Below are 17665 nucleotides of genomic sequence, written 5' to 3' on the forward strand. Positions count from 1 at the left end.
CAATCCGCACTTGGGATGGGCGCCCAGCATCCACTACGGACTACGAGAAATAGAATTACCGGTGAGTAAATTCTTATTTTCTCTGACGTCCTAAATGGATGCTGGGACTCCGTAAGGACCATGGGGATTATACCAAAGCTCCCAAACGAGCGGGAGAGTGCGGATGACTCTGCAGCACCGAATGGGCAAACTCTAGGTCCTCCTCAGCCAGGGTGTCAAACATGTAGAATTTAGCAAATGTGTTTGACCCCGACCAAGTAGCTGCTCGGCAAAGTTGTAAAGCTGAGACCCCTCGGGCAGCCGCCCAAGAAGAGCCCACCTTCCTCGTGGAATGGCTTTTTACTGATTTAGGATGCGGCAGTCCAGCCGCAGAATGTGCAAGCTGAATCGTACTACAGATCCAGCGAGCAATAGTCTGCTTTGAAGCAGGTGCACCCAACTTGTAGGGCGCATACAGGATAAATAGCGAGTCAGTCTTTCTGACTCCAGCTGTCCTGGAAACATAGATTTTCAGGGCCCTGACTACGTCCAACAACTTGGAAGCCTCCAAGTCTGTAGTAGCCGCAGGCACCACGATAGGTTGGTTCAGATGATAAGCTGATACCACTTTGGGAAGAAACTGGGGACGAGTCCTCAATTCTGCCCTATCCATCTGGAAAATCAGATAAGGGCTTTTACATGACAAAGCCGCCAATTCTGATACACGCCTGGCCGAAGCCAAGGCCAACAACATGACCACTTCCCACGTGAGACATTTCAATTCCACGGTTTTAAGTGGCTCAAACCAATGTGACTTTAGGAAATCCAACACCACGTTGAGATCCCAAGGTGCCACTGGAGGCACAAAAGGGGGCTGAATATGCAGCACTCCCTTAACAAAAGTCTGAACTTCAGGTAGTGAAGCCAGTTCTCTCTGGAAGAAAATCGATAGAGCCGAAATCTGGACCTTAATGGAACCCAATTTTAGGACCATAGTCACCCCTGACTGTAGGAAGTGCAGGAAACGGCCCAGCTGAAATTCCTCCGTTGGGGCCTTCCTGGCCTCACACCACGCAACATATTTTCGCCATATGCGGTGATAATGGTTTGCGGTTACTTCTTTCCTAGCTTTAATCAGCGTAGGAATGACTTCCTCCGGAATGCCCTTTTCCTTCAGGATCCGGTGTTCAACCGCCATGCCGTCAAACGCAGCCGCGGTAAGTCTTGGAACAGACAGGGCCCCTGCTGCAGCAGGTCCTGTCTGAGCAGCAGAGGCCATGGGTCCTCTGACATCATTTCTTGAAGTTCCGGGTACCAAGCTCTTCTTGGCCAATCCGGAACAATGAGTATAGTTCTTACTCCTCTTCTCCTTATTATCCTCAGTACCTTTGGTATGAGAGGAAGAGGAGGGAACACATAAACCAACCGGTACACCCACGGTGTCACTAGAGCGTCCACAGCTATCGCCTGCGGGTCTCTTGACCTGGCGCAATATCTTTCTAGCTTTTTGTTTAGGCGGGACGCCATCATGTCCACCTGTGGCCTTTCCCAACGGTTTACAATCAGTTGGAAGACTTCTGGATGAAGTCCCCACTCTCCCGGGTGGAGGTCGTGCCTGCTGAGGAAGTCTGCTTCCCAGTTGTCCACTCCCGGAATGAACACTGCTGACAGTGCTAACACGTGATTTTCCGCCCATCGGAGAATCCTTGTGGCTTCTGCCATCGCCGTCCTGCTTCTCGTGCCGCCTTGTCGGTTTACATGGGCGACCGCCGTGATGTTGTCTGACTGGATCAGTACCGGCTGGTTTTGAAGCAGGGGTTTTGCCTGACTTAGGGCATTGCAAATGGCCCTCAGCTCTAGAATATTTATGTGCAGGGAAGTCTCCTGACTTGACCATAGTCCTTGGAAGTTTCTTCCCTGTGTGACTGCCCCCCAGCCTCGAAGGCTGGCATCCGTGGTCACCAGGACCCAGTCCTGTATGCCGAATCTGCGGCCCTCTTGAAGATGAGCACTCTGCAGCCACCACAGCAGAGACACCCTGGTCCGTGGAGACAGGGTTATCAGCCGATGCATCTGAAGATGCGATCCGGACCACTTGTCCAACAGGTCCCACTGAAAGGTTCTTGCATGGAACCTGCCGAATGGAATTGCTTCGTAGGAAGCTACCATCTTTCCCAGGATCCGCGTGCAGTGATGTACCGACACCTGTTTTGGTTTTAGGAGGCCTCTGACTAGAGATGACAGCTCCTTGGCCTTCTCCTCCGGGAGAAACACTTTTTTCTGTTCTGTGTCCAGAACCATCCCCAGGAACAGTAGATGTGTCGTAGGGACCAGCTGTGACTTTGGAATATTTAGAATCCAGTCGTGCTGTTGTAGCACCTCCCGAGATAGTGCTACCCCGACCAACAACTGCTCCCTGGACCTCGCCTTTATCAGGAGATCGTACAAGTACGGGATAATTAAAACTCCCTTCTTTCGAAGGAGTATCATCATTTCGGCCATTACCTTGGTAAAGACCCTCGGAGCCGTGGATAGACCGAACGGCAACGTCTGGAATTGGTAATGACAATCCTGTACCACAAATCTGAGGTACTCCTGGTGAGGATGGTAAATGGGGACATGCAGGTAAGCATCCTTGATGTCCAGTGATACCATGTAATCCCCCTCGTCCAGGCTTGCAATAACCGCCCTGAGCGATTCCATCTTGAACTTGAATTTTTTTATATACGTGTTCAAGGATTTCAAATTTAAAATGGGTCTCACTGAACCGTCCGGTTTTGGTACCACAAACATTGTGGAATAGTAACCCCGTCCTTGTTGAAGTAGGGGCACCTTTACTATCACCTGCTGGGAATACAGCTTGTGAATTGCCTCTAACACTGCCTCCCTGCCTGAGGGAGTTGTTGGCAAGGCAGATTTGAGGAAACGGCGGGGGGGAGACGTCTCGAATTCCAGCTTGTACCCCTGAGATACTACTTGAAAGATCCAGGGATCCACCCGTGAGCGAGCCCACTGATCGCTGAAATTTTTGAGACGGGCCCCCACCGTACCCGGCTCCGCCTGTGGAGCCCCAGCGTCATGCTGTGGACTTAGAGGAAGCGGGGTTGGACTTTTGCTACTGGGAACTGGCTGTATGCTGCAGCTTTTTCCCTCTACCTCTGCCTCTGGGCAGAAAGGACGCGCCTTTAACCCGCTTGCCCTTATTGGGCCAAAAGGACTGTACCTGATAATACGGTGCTTTCTTTGGCTGTGAGGGAACATGGGGTAAAAATGTAGACTTCCCAGCTGTTGCTGTGGAAACGAGGTCCGAGAGACCATCCCCGAATAACTCCTCACCCTTATAAGGCAAAACTTCCATGTGCCTTTTAGAATCTGCATCTCCTGTCCACTGCCAAGTCCATAACCCTCTCCTGGCAGAAATGGACATTGCACTTATTTTAGATGCCAGCCGGCAAATATCCCTCTGTGCATCCCTCATCTATAAGAGTGCGTCTTTAATATGCTCTACGGTTAGCAATATAGTGTCCCTGTCTAGGGTATCAATACTTTCCGACAGGGAATCTGACCACGCAGCTGCAGCACTGCACATCCATGCTGAAGCAATAGCTGGTCTCAGTATAACACCTGTGTGTGTATATATAGACTTCAGGATAGCCTCCTGCTTTCTATCAGCAGATTCCTTCAGGGCGGCCGTATCCGGAGACGGTAGTGCCACCTTCTTTGACAAGCGTGTGAGCGCTTTATCCACCCTAGGGGATGTTTCCCAACGTGACCTATCCTCTGGCGGGAAAGGGTACGCCATTAGTAACCTCTTAGAAATTACCAGTTTCTTATCGGGGGAAGCCCACGCTTCTTCACACACTTCATTTCATTCCTCAGATGGAGGAAAAACAACTGGTAGTTTTTTCTCTCCAAACATAATACCCTTTTTTGTGGTACCCGGGGTAACATCAGAAATATGCAATACATTTTTCATTGCCTCAATCATATAACGTGTGGCCCTATTGGAAGATACATTAGTCTCATCGTCGTCGACACTGGAGTCAGTATCCGTGTCGACATCTGTGTCTGCCATCTGAGGTAGCGGGCGTTTTAGAGCCCCTGATGGCTTTTGAGACGCCTGGGCAGGCACAGGCTGAGAAGCCGGCTGTCCCATATTTGGTATGTCGTCAAACCTTTTATGCAAGGAGTCGACACTGTCGCGTAATTCCTTCCACAGAAACATCCACTCAGGTGTCGACCCCGCAGGGGGTGACATCACATTTATCGGCATCTGCTCCACCTCCACATAAGCCTCCTCATCAAACATGTCGACACAGCCGTACCGACACACCGCATACACACAGGGAATGCTCTGACAGAGGACAGGACCCCACAAAGCCCTTTGGGGAGACAGAGAGAGAGTATGCCAGCACACACCAGAGCGCTATATAACACAGGGATCCCACTATAAATGAGTGTTTTTTCCCTTATAGCTGCTTATATTATATATCTATACTGCGCCTAAATTTAGTGCCCCCCCTCTCTTTTTTACCCTTATGTAGCTTGACACTGCAGGGGAGAGCCAGGGAGCGTCCTTCCAGCGGAGCTGTGAGGGAAAAATGGCGCCAGTGTGCTGAGGGAGATAGCCCCGCCCCTTTTCCGGCAGATTTCTCCCGCTTTTTCTGGAATTCTGGCAGGGGTATTTTTACACCTATATAGCCTTCCTGACTATATATGGTGTAGATTTGCCAGCCAAGGTGTATTATATTGCCCTCAGGGCGCCCCCCCCCCCCAGCGCCCTGCACCCTCAGTGACCGGAGTGTGAAGTGTGTATGAGGAGCAATGGCGCACAGCTGCAGTGCTGTGCGCTACCTTGTTGAAGACAGAAGTCTTCTGCCGCCGATTTTCCGGAACACTTCTTGCTTCTGGCTCTGTAAGGGGGCCGGCGGCGCGGCTCCGGGACCGAACGATCGAGGTCGGGTCCTGTGTTCGATCCCTCTGGAGCTAATGGTGTCCAGTAGCCTAAGAAGCCCAAGCTACCACCAGTTAGGTAGGTTCGCTTCTTCTCCCCTTAGTCCCTCGCTGCAGTGAGTCTGTTGCCAGCAGATCTCACTGTAAAATAAAAAACCTAAAATATACTTTCTTTTCTAGGAGCTCAGGAGAGCCCCTAGTGTGCATCCAGCTCAGCCGGGCACAAGATTCTAACTGAAGTCTGGAGGAGGGTCATAGTGGGAGGAGCCAGTGCACACCAGTTAGACCTAAAGCTTTCTTTATAGTTGTGCCCAGTCTCCTGCGGAGCCGCTATTCCCCATGGTCCTTACGGAGTCCCAGCATCCACTTAGGACGTCAGAGAAATGAAAGTTAGGAGCTGATTGATTGGTAGATTATCTCTATCCACTTTGTCACTCTCCAGGGCTTAGTACATGTACCCCATGAAGTCATGTAAAGCTCAGGAAATAAAGTGACCCAGCTATACCCACTTAAGAACACACTGGTATCTGTAAAATATATTCCACTTGTTTATGGGCTTAAAATGTGTAGAGTTTTTGTAGTTAGAATCGATTGATTGATTGATTGATTGATTGATTAAATAAATGATTAAGAGATCATGGAGGTTTAATCTGAGGGATTCTTGTGAAGCATTATTAGACTGGTTTCTGAAAACATTTACACATATGGATTGAAAGCTAGTGGTGACTATCAAGATATCATCTGTAAAGTAGGCCTCTCTTTTGTATCAAATATATACAACTTACAGTTCTCTGTTTTCCACAGGCTGAGAACAAATTAAAGTTTTTCTTGAGTTGCTGGAACATTTCTCAGTTTTAGCAGTTTCTGTTTGCTGGGACTGGGTGTTTAGGCTTCTTGTGTTCTTCACTTGATCTTGTTCACTATTTAAAAATGAGTCTTCCGGCAATGGGTGAACTTGCTGGAGTGTGATCTGTCTTTCTTCATGTCCACCATTGATAATAGCACTATTATGCTGACGCATGGCAGAGTCTGGTTGACTTGTGTGTTTTCTGAGCGTTTCTGGATCATCTCTATCAGCAGCATCCGTGTCACCATACTCGTGTGCATATCTATGTTCTTGGCTGAGCTTTAATATTTCCTTCAAAGTGTTACAGTACATTTCTAGTGTTTCCAAAGATGAAAGTGCACTAAGAAAAGAAATGACATATCAAATATATACGTTACTTAGCAATGGCGACTATCCTTTCATTTCTCATAGAGATGTCACTATTTACCTTTGTTGACAATTTAGAGTTCTCCATAATCTATGGATATTAAAAATCTGAGACTGACAAAGTGCCAGGAAGCTTCCTGAAACAGGTTGGTGACGTGTATAATCTTCATGAGCTATTTCTTCATCATTAAGGAAGTTCAACGTAGGCAATATTTTTAATAAAGTGCATCTGAAATGAATAAGAGAAAAGTGTAAATTGGAGGTTAACAGTGAATTATTCATCATTCTTATTCCACAGAACTGTAATGAAGACAACATTTGTCAACTGTACGTTATACAATATAATACATTTAATCTCTTTCTGTTTTGTTTTTTACATTATTATATGGAAGCTTTTTATTATTCTACCTTGACTAAAATAGTTTTCCAAATTTGTGTAGAGCAATAGAAATTAACCATGGGTAGATCCGCTAGCTCAAGACATCATGGCCAAATGTAATAGAGTGAGAGTTTCAGAAAGTGAAAGATTTGGTAAGGTTTTTTAGTTTTTTTAAAAGTGCCAATCGTTTACACTGCAAAACCAGGTTGATCTTACTGTGTAAATGATTGCCACTTTAAAAAAAACTGCAAAACCTTACCAAATCTTTAACTTTTTGAAACTCTCACTCTATTACAGTGGTTTCCAAACATTTTTAAATCATGGCACCCCAGAATATCAGAATTTTTTTCACGGCACCCCTAGGCCAAAAATTTGTTATTGAGAAATTTAGAAAGAAATATTACATTAAGTAGATCGCGTTTATATGTCATCCTTAGGGTCAGTTGTGGGGCGAGGGACAAGATTTGCTTCTGTTTGGCCACATATTTTATGACTGGCAGCCACCAGCACTGGTTTTGCCTATTATATTTACCATGAATAATTTGAATTGGTCCTGGACCACCAACCCAGGGCACCCCTGAAAGTGTTCCGAGGCACCCCAGGGAGCCACGGCACACAGTTTGGGAACCTCTGCTCTATTACATTTGGCCTCATATGTAAGCTTATTCCTACTGAGACAACGAATAAAATCTACACAAATTTTTATAGAAATACCACAAGAAATACTTTGTGGTTCTTACTTCAGCATTAATTCACCTTCCCAAATCAACAAAAATCTGTAGGCGGATGTGGGGGGTCATTCCAAGTTGTTCGCTCGTTGCCGATTTTCGCTATGCTGCGATTTGTTGCAAACTGCGCATGCGCAAGGCACGCAGGGCGCATGCGCTTAGTTATTTAACTAAAAGCTTGGCAGATTTGCTGTGGATTCTGCGGCACTTTTCAGTCGCACTGCTGTTCGGTAAGAGATTGACAGGAAAGGGGCGTTTCTGGGCGGCAAGTCAGCGTTTTCCCGGCGTTTGCAAAAAAACGCAGGCGTGTCAGGTAAAAACGCGGGAGTGGCTGGAGAAACGGGGAAGTGGCTGGCCGAACGCAGGGCGTGTTTGTGACGTCAAACCAGGAACTAAACGGACTGAGCTGATCGCAATCTGTGAGTAGGTCCGGAGCTACTCAGAAACTGCAAAGAATTATTTAGTAGCAGTTCTGCTAATTTTTCATTCGCAATTCTGCTATGCAAAGATACACTTCCAGAGGGCGGCGGCCTAGCGTGTGCAATGCTGCTAAAAGCAGCTAGCGAGTGAACAACTCGGAATGAGGGCCGTTGTCTGTCAATCTACAAATATATTTCATAATAAAATCTGCACTTGAAAATGAGAATGCATTTTTTTTATTTGTTTAATTATGGACTTATCATGTTTTGTAGTGAATATTTTTTTTCTGGTGATCATCAACAATCATTACTAAGTGGGCAGTTTGCCTTAAAGAAGCGCTCCCATCGTTGGGCTTCCATCATTTAAATGAGGGTGCCCCTGAATGTGTGTAGGGACCAGGATGTGAGAAGGCATACTTCTTAAGTTCATGCCTCCATCCCCTGGCTCTACTAGTATTTCTGTAGTACAAAGTTTTATTTTCTGGATCACATTAGATCAGCAGGAATGGACCTAAATCATGTTTGTATGCAATGGCTGATGTTCACGGCCAGCAGACTGCGTATGTGCTATGATTGGAATTGCCATGTGTTAAGATACTGCTGCAATCTCGAATTAATTTAATGGAGAAGTGATTGATAGGAAGTGACTGTTTGGAAGTGTTAACAGGGAGTGGATGGAAAAACACAGGATTGTCAGGGCCATTTTTGGGTCATGTGTCAGCCATTGGCTGAGAGTTTGTACGTGCAAAAACATGGAACCTGTGTTGCTACTGCTGTGTCCAATCTGCGTAGCCATAGGCCTACGCTTAACTTTGATGTTCCTCATTTTTGCGTAAAGGCTGTGAATGTGTACAAGAAATTGCAAAAGAATTTGTGATGGCTCCAGTAGGTGTCTCTTTTCATTTCTGGTCAGCAGCTTCACTTGCTAACATTAGCAGTTCTGTAGCCTAGAAAATTACAATTGCATTTGGGTACAAACATGAAGTGGGCTTTATAACCATTAAGGGGCAACATCATTTAAAAAAAAGGGGACTGCGCTTTAATATGAGGGTTCCTCAAGTGTATTTAAGCCAGGATGGGGACAAAACTACCTAATCTTTGGACTTCATAATGATTTTTATAGTTTAAGGAGTTTAGTGATTACACTGATCAGCAGACAGTGGGGATAATTCAGAGTTCATCGCAGCAGCAAAATTGTTAGCAGTTGGGCAAAACCATGGTAGTCATTCCGAGTTGATCTCAGCCAGCAACTTTTAGCTGCTGCTGCGATCAACTAGTCCACGCCTATGGGGAGTGTATTTTAGCTTAGCAGGGCTGCGATCGCTTGTGCAGCCCTGCTAAGCTAAAATAAAATTCAAGCAAAACTAGACTAGCCCTATACATACTTACCCTGTGCGACAATCCCTGCAATGCTGGAGCCGGCTCTGAAGTCAGACATCCGTCCTCCTGGCCACGCCTGCGTTTTACTCATCACTCCCCGAAAACGGTCTTCAATGCTCCGGATCCGCCCAGGTACGCTTTCTTCCTGTCAATCTTCTTAGCAGTCCGCTCTGCGACTGCTTTCTTCTCTAGACGCGACGTAACCCAATGACCCCTGTCGCCGGGCAAAGTTGCGCACGCGTGCTGCGGCCGCCGCGCATGCGCACGCGTGCTGCGGCCGCCGCGCATGCGCACTGCGGCCGCCGCGCTTGCACATTCCGCACCCGTTCTCACCACAGCGATAAACCCCTGCGTGCGAACGGGTCGGAATGACCCCCTATGTGCACTGCAGGAGCGGCAGATATAACATGTGCAGAGAGAGTTAGATTTGGGTGGGGTGTTTTCAAACTGAAATCTAAATTACAGTGTAAAAATAAAGCAGCCAGTATTAACCCTGCATAGAAACAATATAACCCACCCAAATTTAACTCTCTCTGCAAATGTTATATCTGGCCCACCCTGCAGTGCACATGGGGGGTCATTCCGAGTTGATCGCTTGCTAGCGGTTTTTAGCAGCCGTACGAACTCATAGTCGCCGCCCACCGGGGAGTGTATATTTGCTGTGCAAGGGTACGATCGCTTTTGCAGCCGAGAGATGCAAACACAATTTGTGCAGTTTCTGAGTAGCTCAGAACATACTCAGCCGCTGCAATCACTTCTGTCTGTTTAGTCCCGGAATTGACGTCAGACACCCGCCCTGCAAACGCCTGGACACGCCTGCGTTTCTCCAACTCCCGGAAAACGGTCAGTTGACACCCAGAAACGTCTCCTTCCTGTCAATATCCTTGCGAACGCCTGTGCGAATGGATTCGTCGTAGAATCCATCGCTGGGTGCCGATCTGCTTTGCACTCATACGACGCACCTGCGCATTTCAGTGCATACGCATGCGTAGTAGACCTGTTGCTGCAAAAATCCGCAGCGTGTGATCAGGTCGGAATGACCCCCATGGTTTTGCCCAACTGCTAACAAATTTGCTGCTGCGATCAACTCTGAATTATCCCCTCTAACTACTAAAAAAACTTCTTCATATATGCTGACAAAATCAGAATATGTTCACCAAAAATGCATTACAGCACCACTCAGATACAGAAATGAATCCGAAACCAGGCAATCACAATGCCTGATTAAAGAGTTTTCCATCCTAGCACTCCCTCCTCTCAATGTTTATGTTCTTATACAGTAAGTGGTTGGACAGCCTCTCCAACTGCTTCATATCGCCTGCAAATATAAAGGCAATTCTGTGTGCATTAGCTTCAAATGCAGAACAGTATTCCATTAAACAGATTTATTTCTCCTCTAAACAACTTAAAATTAATGGCATTCACATTAAATAAACAAACCGATTTCCATCCCATACAGCACTGACATTAAAAATTAAGCACTGCCAAACCACCACTATTAGTGTATATTACTATCATCATCATCATCATCATCATCGAATAAATAACCCCATAATAAATTAACAGTTCCCACCCAGTACCCCATTACATTAAATGACTGACCCTCACTACACCATTAATAGACAATTCCCCCAAACCCTATGCATTAAATGATTAACCTCAGGCCTGCCCCCTACATCAGTCAAAGGAGCTCTCAATGCAAGTGAAACAAACCATCCTTAGGCTGCAAAAAACAACACACAGAGAGATAGTGGCCAAATCAACAGTGTGGTACAGCACATTCTTGGAAAAAAAGAATGTATTGGTGAGTTCAGCAAACAAAAAGCCCTTGACAACAGTGGTTGATGATCATGGGGGTGGTGTTGGGGTCCTTTTACCTTCTAGTTACTCTTACCAACTCATACCACCAGAACCATCCCATACATTCTCTACATTTGAGGTCCATGCCATACGCCTCTTCCAACCAGTACATCTTAGAGTAGCTGTCATTTACCGCCCCCCCTGGCACTGCTTCCAAATTCATCGACAACTTTGCTTCCTGGCTTCCTCACTTCCTCTCTTCTGACATTCCCTCCATTATCCCAGGCGATTTCAACATCCCTATTGACATCCACACACAATCCCCGGCCTCTAAACTCCTTAACCTCACCTCTTCACTTGGTCTCTCCCAGTGGACCTCCTCACCGTCCCATGTGAATGGGAGCTCACTGGATCTGGTCTTCACTCACCGCTGTGATATTTCTGATTTTTCAAACTCCCCATTTCCACTCTCTGACCACCACCTGCTTTCCTTTAACCTATCTCTCTCGACTTCCCCATCTCTACCTCCTAAGGCTACCATCACTAAGCGTAACATTGAAGCTATTGACACCACATTCCTTTCCTCCCTGTTTGACTCACTTCTCTCTCCTATTCTCTCTCACTCATGCCCTGAACAAGCCACTTCCACATACAATGCATCCCTTACTTCTGCTCTTGACTCTGTTGCTCCACCAACCACTATTCACCCTCGCAAATTAACACCTCAACCCTGGCACTCCAAATGCACCAGATATCTGCAAAAATGCTCACGTACTGCTGAGCGACACTGGAGGAAATCACGCTCTAAGGCAGACTTCCTCCATTTCAAACTTATGCTCTCATCCTTCAGTGCTGCCCTTTCTCTTGCTAAACAGTCATACTTCAAGAACCTCATCTCCTCCCAGTCTTCCAACCCTGGCGCCTCTTTGCCACTCTCAACTCACTCCTCTGCCCACCTCCACCTCGTCTCCCTTCCTCACTCTCTGCTCTTGACTTTGCCACGTACTTTACATCCAAAATTGACTCCATACGTCAGGAAATCACATCACAACAGACCATTAGTAACCAGCCTTCTCCCATCTCTTACCAACCCTCCCCATCCCTCGCACCAACTCTGACATCTTTCTCCCATGCATCTGGAGAGGAAGTCATGGCCCTCATTCGTCCCTGTTTCCTCACTACCTCCCCACTTGACCCTATCCCCTCTCGCCTCCTCTGCTACCTCTCTCCTCCTGCTTGTTCCCATCTTTCCCAGCTTCTCAATCTCTCCCTCTCATCAGGCACTGTCCCCTCTGCCTTCAAGCATGCAATCATCTCTCCTATTCTTAAAAAACCTACCCTTGATCCAAACACTCTCTCCAACTACCGACCCATCTCTCTCCTCCCTTATGCCTCCAAACTCCTTGAGCGTATTGTCTACAACCGCCTTACTTCCTTTCTTTCCTCACACTCACTGCTTGACCCATTCCAGTCTGGCTTCCGTCCTCTCCACTCCACTGAAACTGCCCTTACAAAAGTATGCAATGACCTCCATGTTGCTAAATCTAAGGGACACTACTCTCTACTTATTCTACTTGATCTCTCTGCTGCTTTTGACACTGTGGACCATCCTCTCCTACTGCAAATCCTTCACTCCATTGGTCTGCGTGACACTGCCCTCTCTTGGCTGTCTTCCTACCTTTCTGACCATTCATTCTCTGTCTCCTCTCATGACTCCACCTCCCCCTCACTTCCACTAACTGTAGGGGTACCCCAAGGTTCTGTCCTTGGTCCTCTTCTCTTCTCTCTCTATACGTCCTCACTAGGTAAGCTCATTAGTTCTTTTGGTTTCCAATATCATATCTATGCTGATGACACTCAAATCTATCTTTCCTCTCCAGATCTCTCCCCTGCTCTCCTCACTCGTATCTCCAACTGTCTCTCTGCTACCTCTTCCTGGATGTCCCAGCGCTTTCTTAAACTTAACATGTCTAAGACCGAGCTGATCATCTTCCCTCCCTCCCGCATAACCTCACCTCCTACAATCTAATTATCTATTGATGGCACTACTATCTCCTCTAGCCCCCAAGTGCGCTGTCTCGGAGTAATCCTTGACTCCTCCCTCTCCTTCAAACCACACATTCAGCACCTCTCACAAACCTGCCGTTTTCATCTAAAAAATATTTCCAGGATCAGACCCTTTCTGACCCAGGATGCTACTAAGACTCTTATCCACTCACTGGTCATCTCCAGACTGGACTACTGTAATCTCCTCCTGACTGGCATTCCTGCCAAATACCTCTCTCCACTCCAATCTATCCTCAATGCTGCTGCCCGGCTCATTTTCCTCACCAAACGCACTACGTCCACCTCTCCTCTCTTACTAGACCTTCATTGGCTCCCCTTCCCTTTCAGAATCCATTTCAAGCTTCTCACACTTGCTTACAAAGCCCTCACCCACTCCTCTTCCATCTACATCTCTGACCTTATCTCCCTTTACACTCCCACACGTCCTCTTCCCTCTGCTAATGCACGCCGACTCTCCTGCCTACGGATTACTTCCTCCCACTCCTACCTCCAAGATTTTTCACGTGCTGCACCACTTCTCTGGAATTCCCTACCTCTCCACCTCTCTACAAAACTTCAAACGGGCTCTCAAGACCCACTTCTTCACCAAACCCAGCCAAATCTCATCCTAAACCTCTGTTCCATGCTCTCTATGTACCCCATCTGTCTCACCCCTGTCTGTCTACCCCTCCCCTTTAGAATGTAAGCTCTCACGAGCAGGGCCCTCTTCCCTCATGTGCTTATCCTTTTCTTACTCTAATAATATTCAACTGCACCAAATCCAGCAGTCTTCTGCCACCTGATACTTATTCCAGTGTCATCTGCTGATGTAGCTATGTTTATTTACCCTGTACTTGTCCTATATTGTCATCAACTCTAAGTTGCTGTTTTCCTGCTTGATTATTTGTTTATGTACTCTGTAATTGGGCGCTGCAGAACCCTTGTGGCGCCATATAAATAAAGGATAATAATAATAATAATAATAATAATAATAATAAATCACAGGATCCTTTCCACAGAGCCGTAACTAGACTTTTTGGTGCTCTGTGGCAGAGAGAGAATTGGCACCCTCCATCTCCTCCCCAGTTTTCCAGTAGGGACATAATGTGCATGCCTCGTGAGAGCTCATTGTTATTCAGTTACCATACCCTTTATTAAATAGCATCCCATACCCGGGATTCAAACCTACAACATGTTGAATTCTAATCAAACACTACTCATTGAGCTATTTGATCCTGCATAAAAAACTATGAACACTATATGAAGCTACTGGTACTTTGTAAAAAAAGATAATCAGCATTGTAATTGACCAGATATACTGTATGTAGTGTGCAGTCACACATCCAATCTCTTGCAGCCACATACTACATAAATCTGCTCAGCCGCAATGCTGATCATTTTTTTCACAAGGTACAATGTAAGTTTCAAATAGTTAGAATTATTTAGCTTAGAATTATCTACCTTTCTATGCAAGGGAAGATAGCTCAATGAATAGCTTGACTGAAATGCCACAGGCAATGGGTTCGAATCCTGGGTATGTCTGCACCTTGAAATGTAATAAAGGACAGTGTGACTGAATAACAATAAATCTCAAGTTGGGTTCATGAATGTTGTATAGGTATTAGCGACAGAAGGGGTCAGGGTAGGAGACATGGGCACTGCAAGTGAAAGTAATTAAAACAGATAATTGGCAAGTGCCGTCAACAGCGCCCCCTACCCTGTAGCGCTATGTGCGGTGCCACCTCCGCACACACCTAGCCCTGCCTTTCCATTGTAAAAAAAACAAAAAACGTTCACAACATCCAGCCAAATGAAGAACACTCTCCAAGAGGTAGGGATATTATTATCCAAGTCTACCATAAAGAGAAGACTTCAGAACAGCAGATACAGAGGGTTCACCACACAAGACTTCACAACAGCAAATACAGAGGGTTCACCACAAGGTGGAAACCATTAATTAGCCTCAAAAATAGAAAGACCAGATTACACTTTGCCAAAATACATCTAAAAGCTAGCACAGTTCTGGAACAGCATACTTTGGACAGATATCTCAGGTTCCGAAACACCCAATCAATTTCATTATATGAATGGCAGCTGTAGTATTTATTACTCTTGCAATACTTTGCTGTATTAGCCATACACCTACCCCTGCACAACCAACACCACATAACCCATTTATATACCATAAATTCTGCAAAATCTAAATGTACATATGCAGTGTGGAATTGCAGAGACAGCTGAAATTGTGGACCAATGGCCTGTTCTGCTGCCAAAGGCTATTCATAGAAAATTCCATAATTTTTGTAATCTCTAATAATAAGTATGAGCAACTCTAGCACAGAGTCGCACAATTTTCTTAAACAATCAGTGATTATGTTGATATTCAGTGCCATGAGAATGTGCCGAGCCAAGACAGTGAGCCAAAATGGGTGTGCTATTGCCAAATCAGCTGTAAATAACACTCAGAAAGTCTAGCTCCTGGAGAGTCCATATTTTCTGTAAGTATAATTATAAAATAAACATTTTACTAGATACATGAAACTATTTTTTCCCATAGTCCTTCTATTCCCCATGTTCTCTAAGGTTCACAAAGAGCAACCTAAAACAAAATGAATAACAGTATAGAAACAGTTCACAAGAAAGGACACTACGTGCAATTAAAAGTCAATTTTTTTTTATCAAAACAAAATGCAAAATCCCTATCTCACAATAAAACTTACATAATTTGCAAAGGATTTTTATTAAAGTTTCATAGAAAGAAAATGCATTGATGATGGATGCTTTAATGCTAGAAGGTGCATTTTTGTCACTCATCTCTTTCTGACCAGTGTACTCTGGGGGTGATTCCAAATTGTTCGCTCGCTAGCTGCTTTTAGCAGCATTGCACACGCTAAGCCGCTGCCCTCTGGGAGTGTATCTTAGCTTAGCAGAATTGTGAACGAAAGATTAGCAGAATTGCGAATAGAAATTTCTTAGCAGTTTGTGAGTAGCTCCAGACTTACTCAGCCATTGCGACCAGCTCAGTCCTTTTCGTTCCTGGTTTGACGTCACAAACACACCCAGCATTTGCCCAACCACTCCCCCGTTTCTCCAGCCACTCCTGCGTTTTGCAACTCAAGCGCCTGCGTTTTTCCGCACTCTCCCATAAAACGGCCAGTTTCCGCCCAGAAACACCCACTTCCTGTCAATCACACTACGATCAGCACAGCGTTGAAAAAGCTTCTTTATGCCGTGAGTAAAATACCTAACTTTTGTGTAAAATAACTAAGCGCATGCGCTCTGCGAACCTTGCGCATGCACTGTAAGCGACTAATCGCAGTATAGCAAAAATCGTCAATGAGCGAACAACTCGGAATGACCCCCTCTGTGTGGAAAACTACTGAAAGGGTCTGGACCTCTTTCACAGCATTGAAGATTAGCTGCTGGGCAATCTTTTTCATTCAAGGCTCAGTTCTTTGACCACAGCGTCGATTGTCATTACGGCTTGGTTCACCAGTGATGTAAACTAATGACATACAGGTACTTCCCATAGGATCTTTACTGCTAACATTTACCCAAAGAACATTGATATATTTTTGCTGTAAGTACATGTAATACTCTGGACTGTGTTTTGGCTATATCCTATATATATTGTTGCAATCCTTTATTAGGACTTATTGTTCCAGAATGTATATTTTATACTCACCTGTGGGATTACACAAGGAAGGACTTATACCTGACTACCTGACTCACCTGGGTAGACCTTTGATATTTTCTGTTTCCATTGCCTTCATCCCATCTTAACATAACTTATGTGCTTAATTAATTTTATGCCTTTGGGGTAAAGGAGCATGGTAGTATCAAGACAAAATCAACTGATTTGAAGGTGGGTTATAAGATGTACAGTATGTAAACCTTTTTTTAACTACTTAAGAATCTCATTGTAAACCACATTGGTGGTTTTCTCCTCAGATACTAGGAACACCAGGCTACTGGGTGAGCTCACTCTGGAAAAGGCCATGTGAGAAGCAGTCCTACCTCAAGTCAATTTCTGCTACCTTCAACGTCTGCCCCTGGGACTTGTTGATGGTCATTGTAAAGCAGACCTTTAGCCAGAACTGCAGCCTACTGAAAGCAAAGATGTACTCTGATGGTATGACTGGTATGCATGGTATGAACACAGACTCCCACCAAGAACTGCAGGTGAACACTGTGGGCTTTATGATGTTCCTGTGGAGGGCCTTCACTCACAGCCTGGTGCCATTGCAGAGTTTGGGTGGGTTATGGTTCTGCAGCAGCATCACTGGAAATCCCACTTTGAGGAGAAGCTTGTAGGCTGGGAGGCCAGGAAGACTAAGGGTGTTAAGGAACTCCACGGGCTAGTGGACAGCATCATCCATTTGCACTATAGAGTCCATAGACCTATCCTCCATTTCTGCCCCTTCGAACAACTGAAGTAGAGTGTGATTAAAGATGGTAGCCTTGTCATTTTTGGGGGTAATAATGGCACGCTCATAGCCATTCCATGGACTTATTTTTGTTACTGGCGATATCAGGGTATATCATGGTTAGGAGGTACTGTATACTAGGGTGGTCACCAGTGAGCCCAGTCCTGCAAGGATGGTCACTGTTCCCTCAGATTGGGGATACTCTCCATTCTCTATACTGAGTAGGAGTAAGGAGAATCGCTGAGTGAAGAAATTGCCCCTCAAGTAGACCCTTGTGTTCTTCCTGAGAGAGAGTTTACAGATGAGGGGCCACAGATACAACGCATTGATGCATGACTTAA

At 45.6% G+C, this 17665-nt stretch overlaps 1 protein-coding gene across 1 annotated transcript in view; it reads right to left on the reverse strand.

Annotated features, from left to right (window-relative positions):
• The window catches only part of LRRIQ1 (leucine rich repeats and IQ motif containing 1), a 323521-nt gene that overhangs the window by 142682 nt on the left and 163174 nt on the right, over positions 1–17665 (reverse strand). Inside the window, exons 14-15 of the mRNA XM_063927664.1 lie at positions 6207–6374; positions 5718–6119 (exon numbers count right to left, since the gene is read on the reverse strand). Coding sequence (XP_063783734.1) covers positions 5718–6119; positions 6207–6374 — 570 coding nt within the window. The remainder of the gene's footprint in view (positions 1–5717; positions 6120–6206; positions 6375–17665) is intronic.

The sequence above is a fragment of the Pseudophryne corroboree genome, chromosome 6 (genome assembly GCF_028390025.1).
Source record: "Pseudophryne corroboree isolate aPseCor3 chromosome 6, aPseCor3.hap2, whole genome shotgun sequence".
NCBI lineage: Eukaryota > Metazoa > Chordata > Amphibia > Anura > Myobatrachidae > Pseudophryne > Pseudophryne corroboree.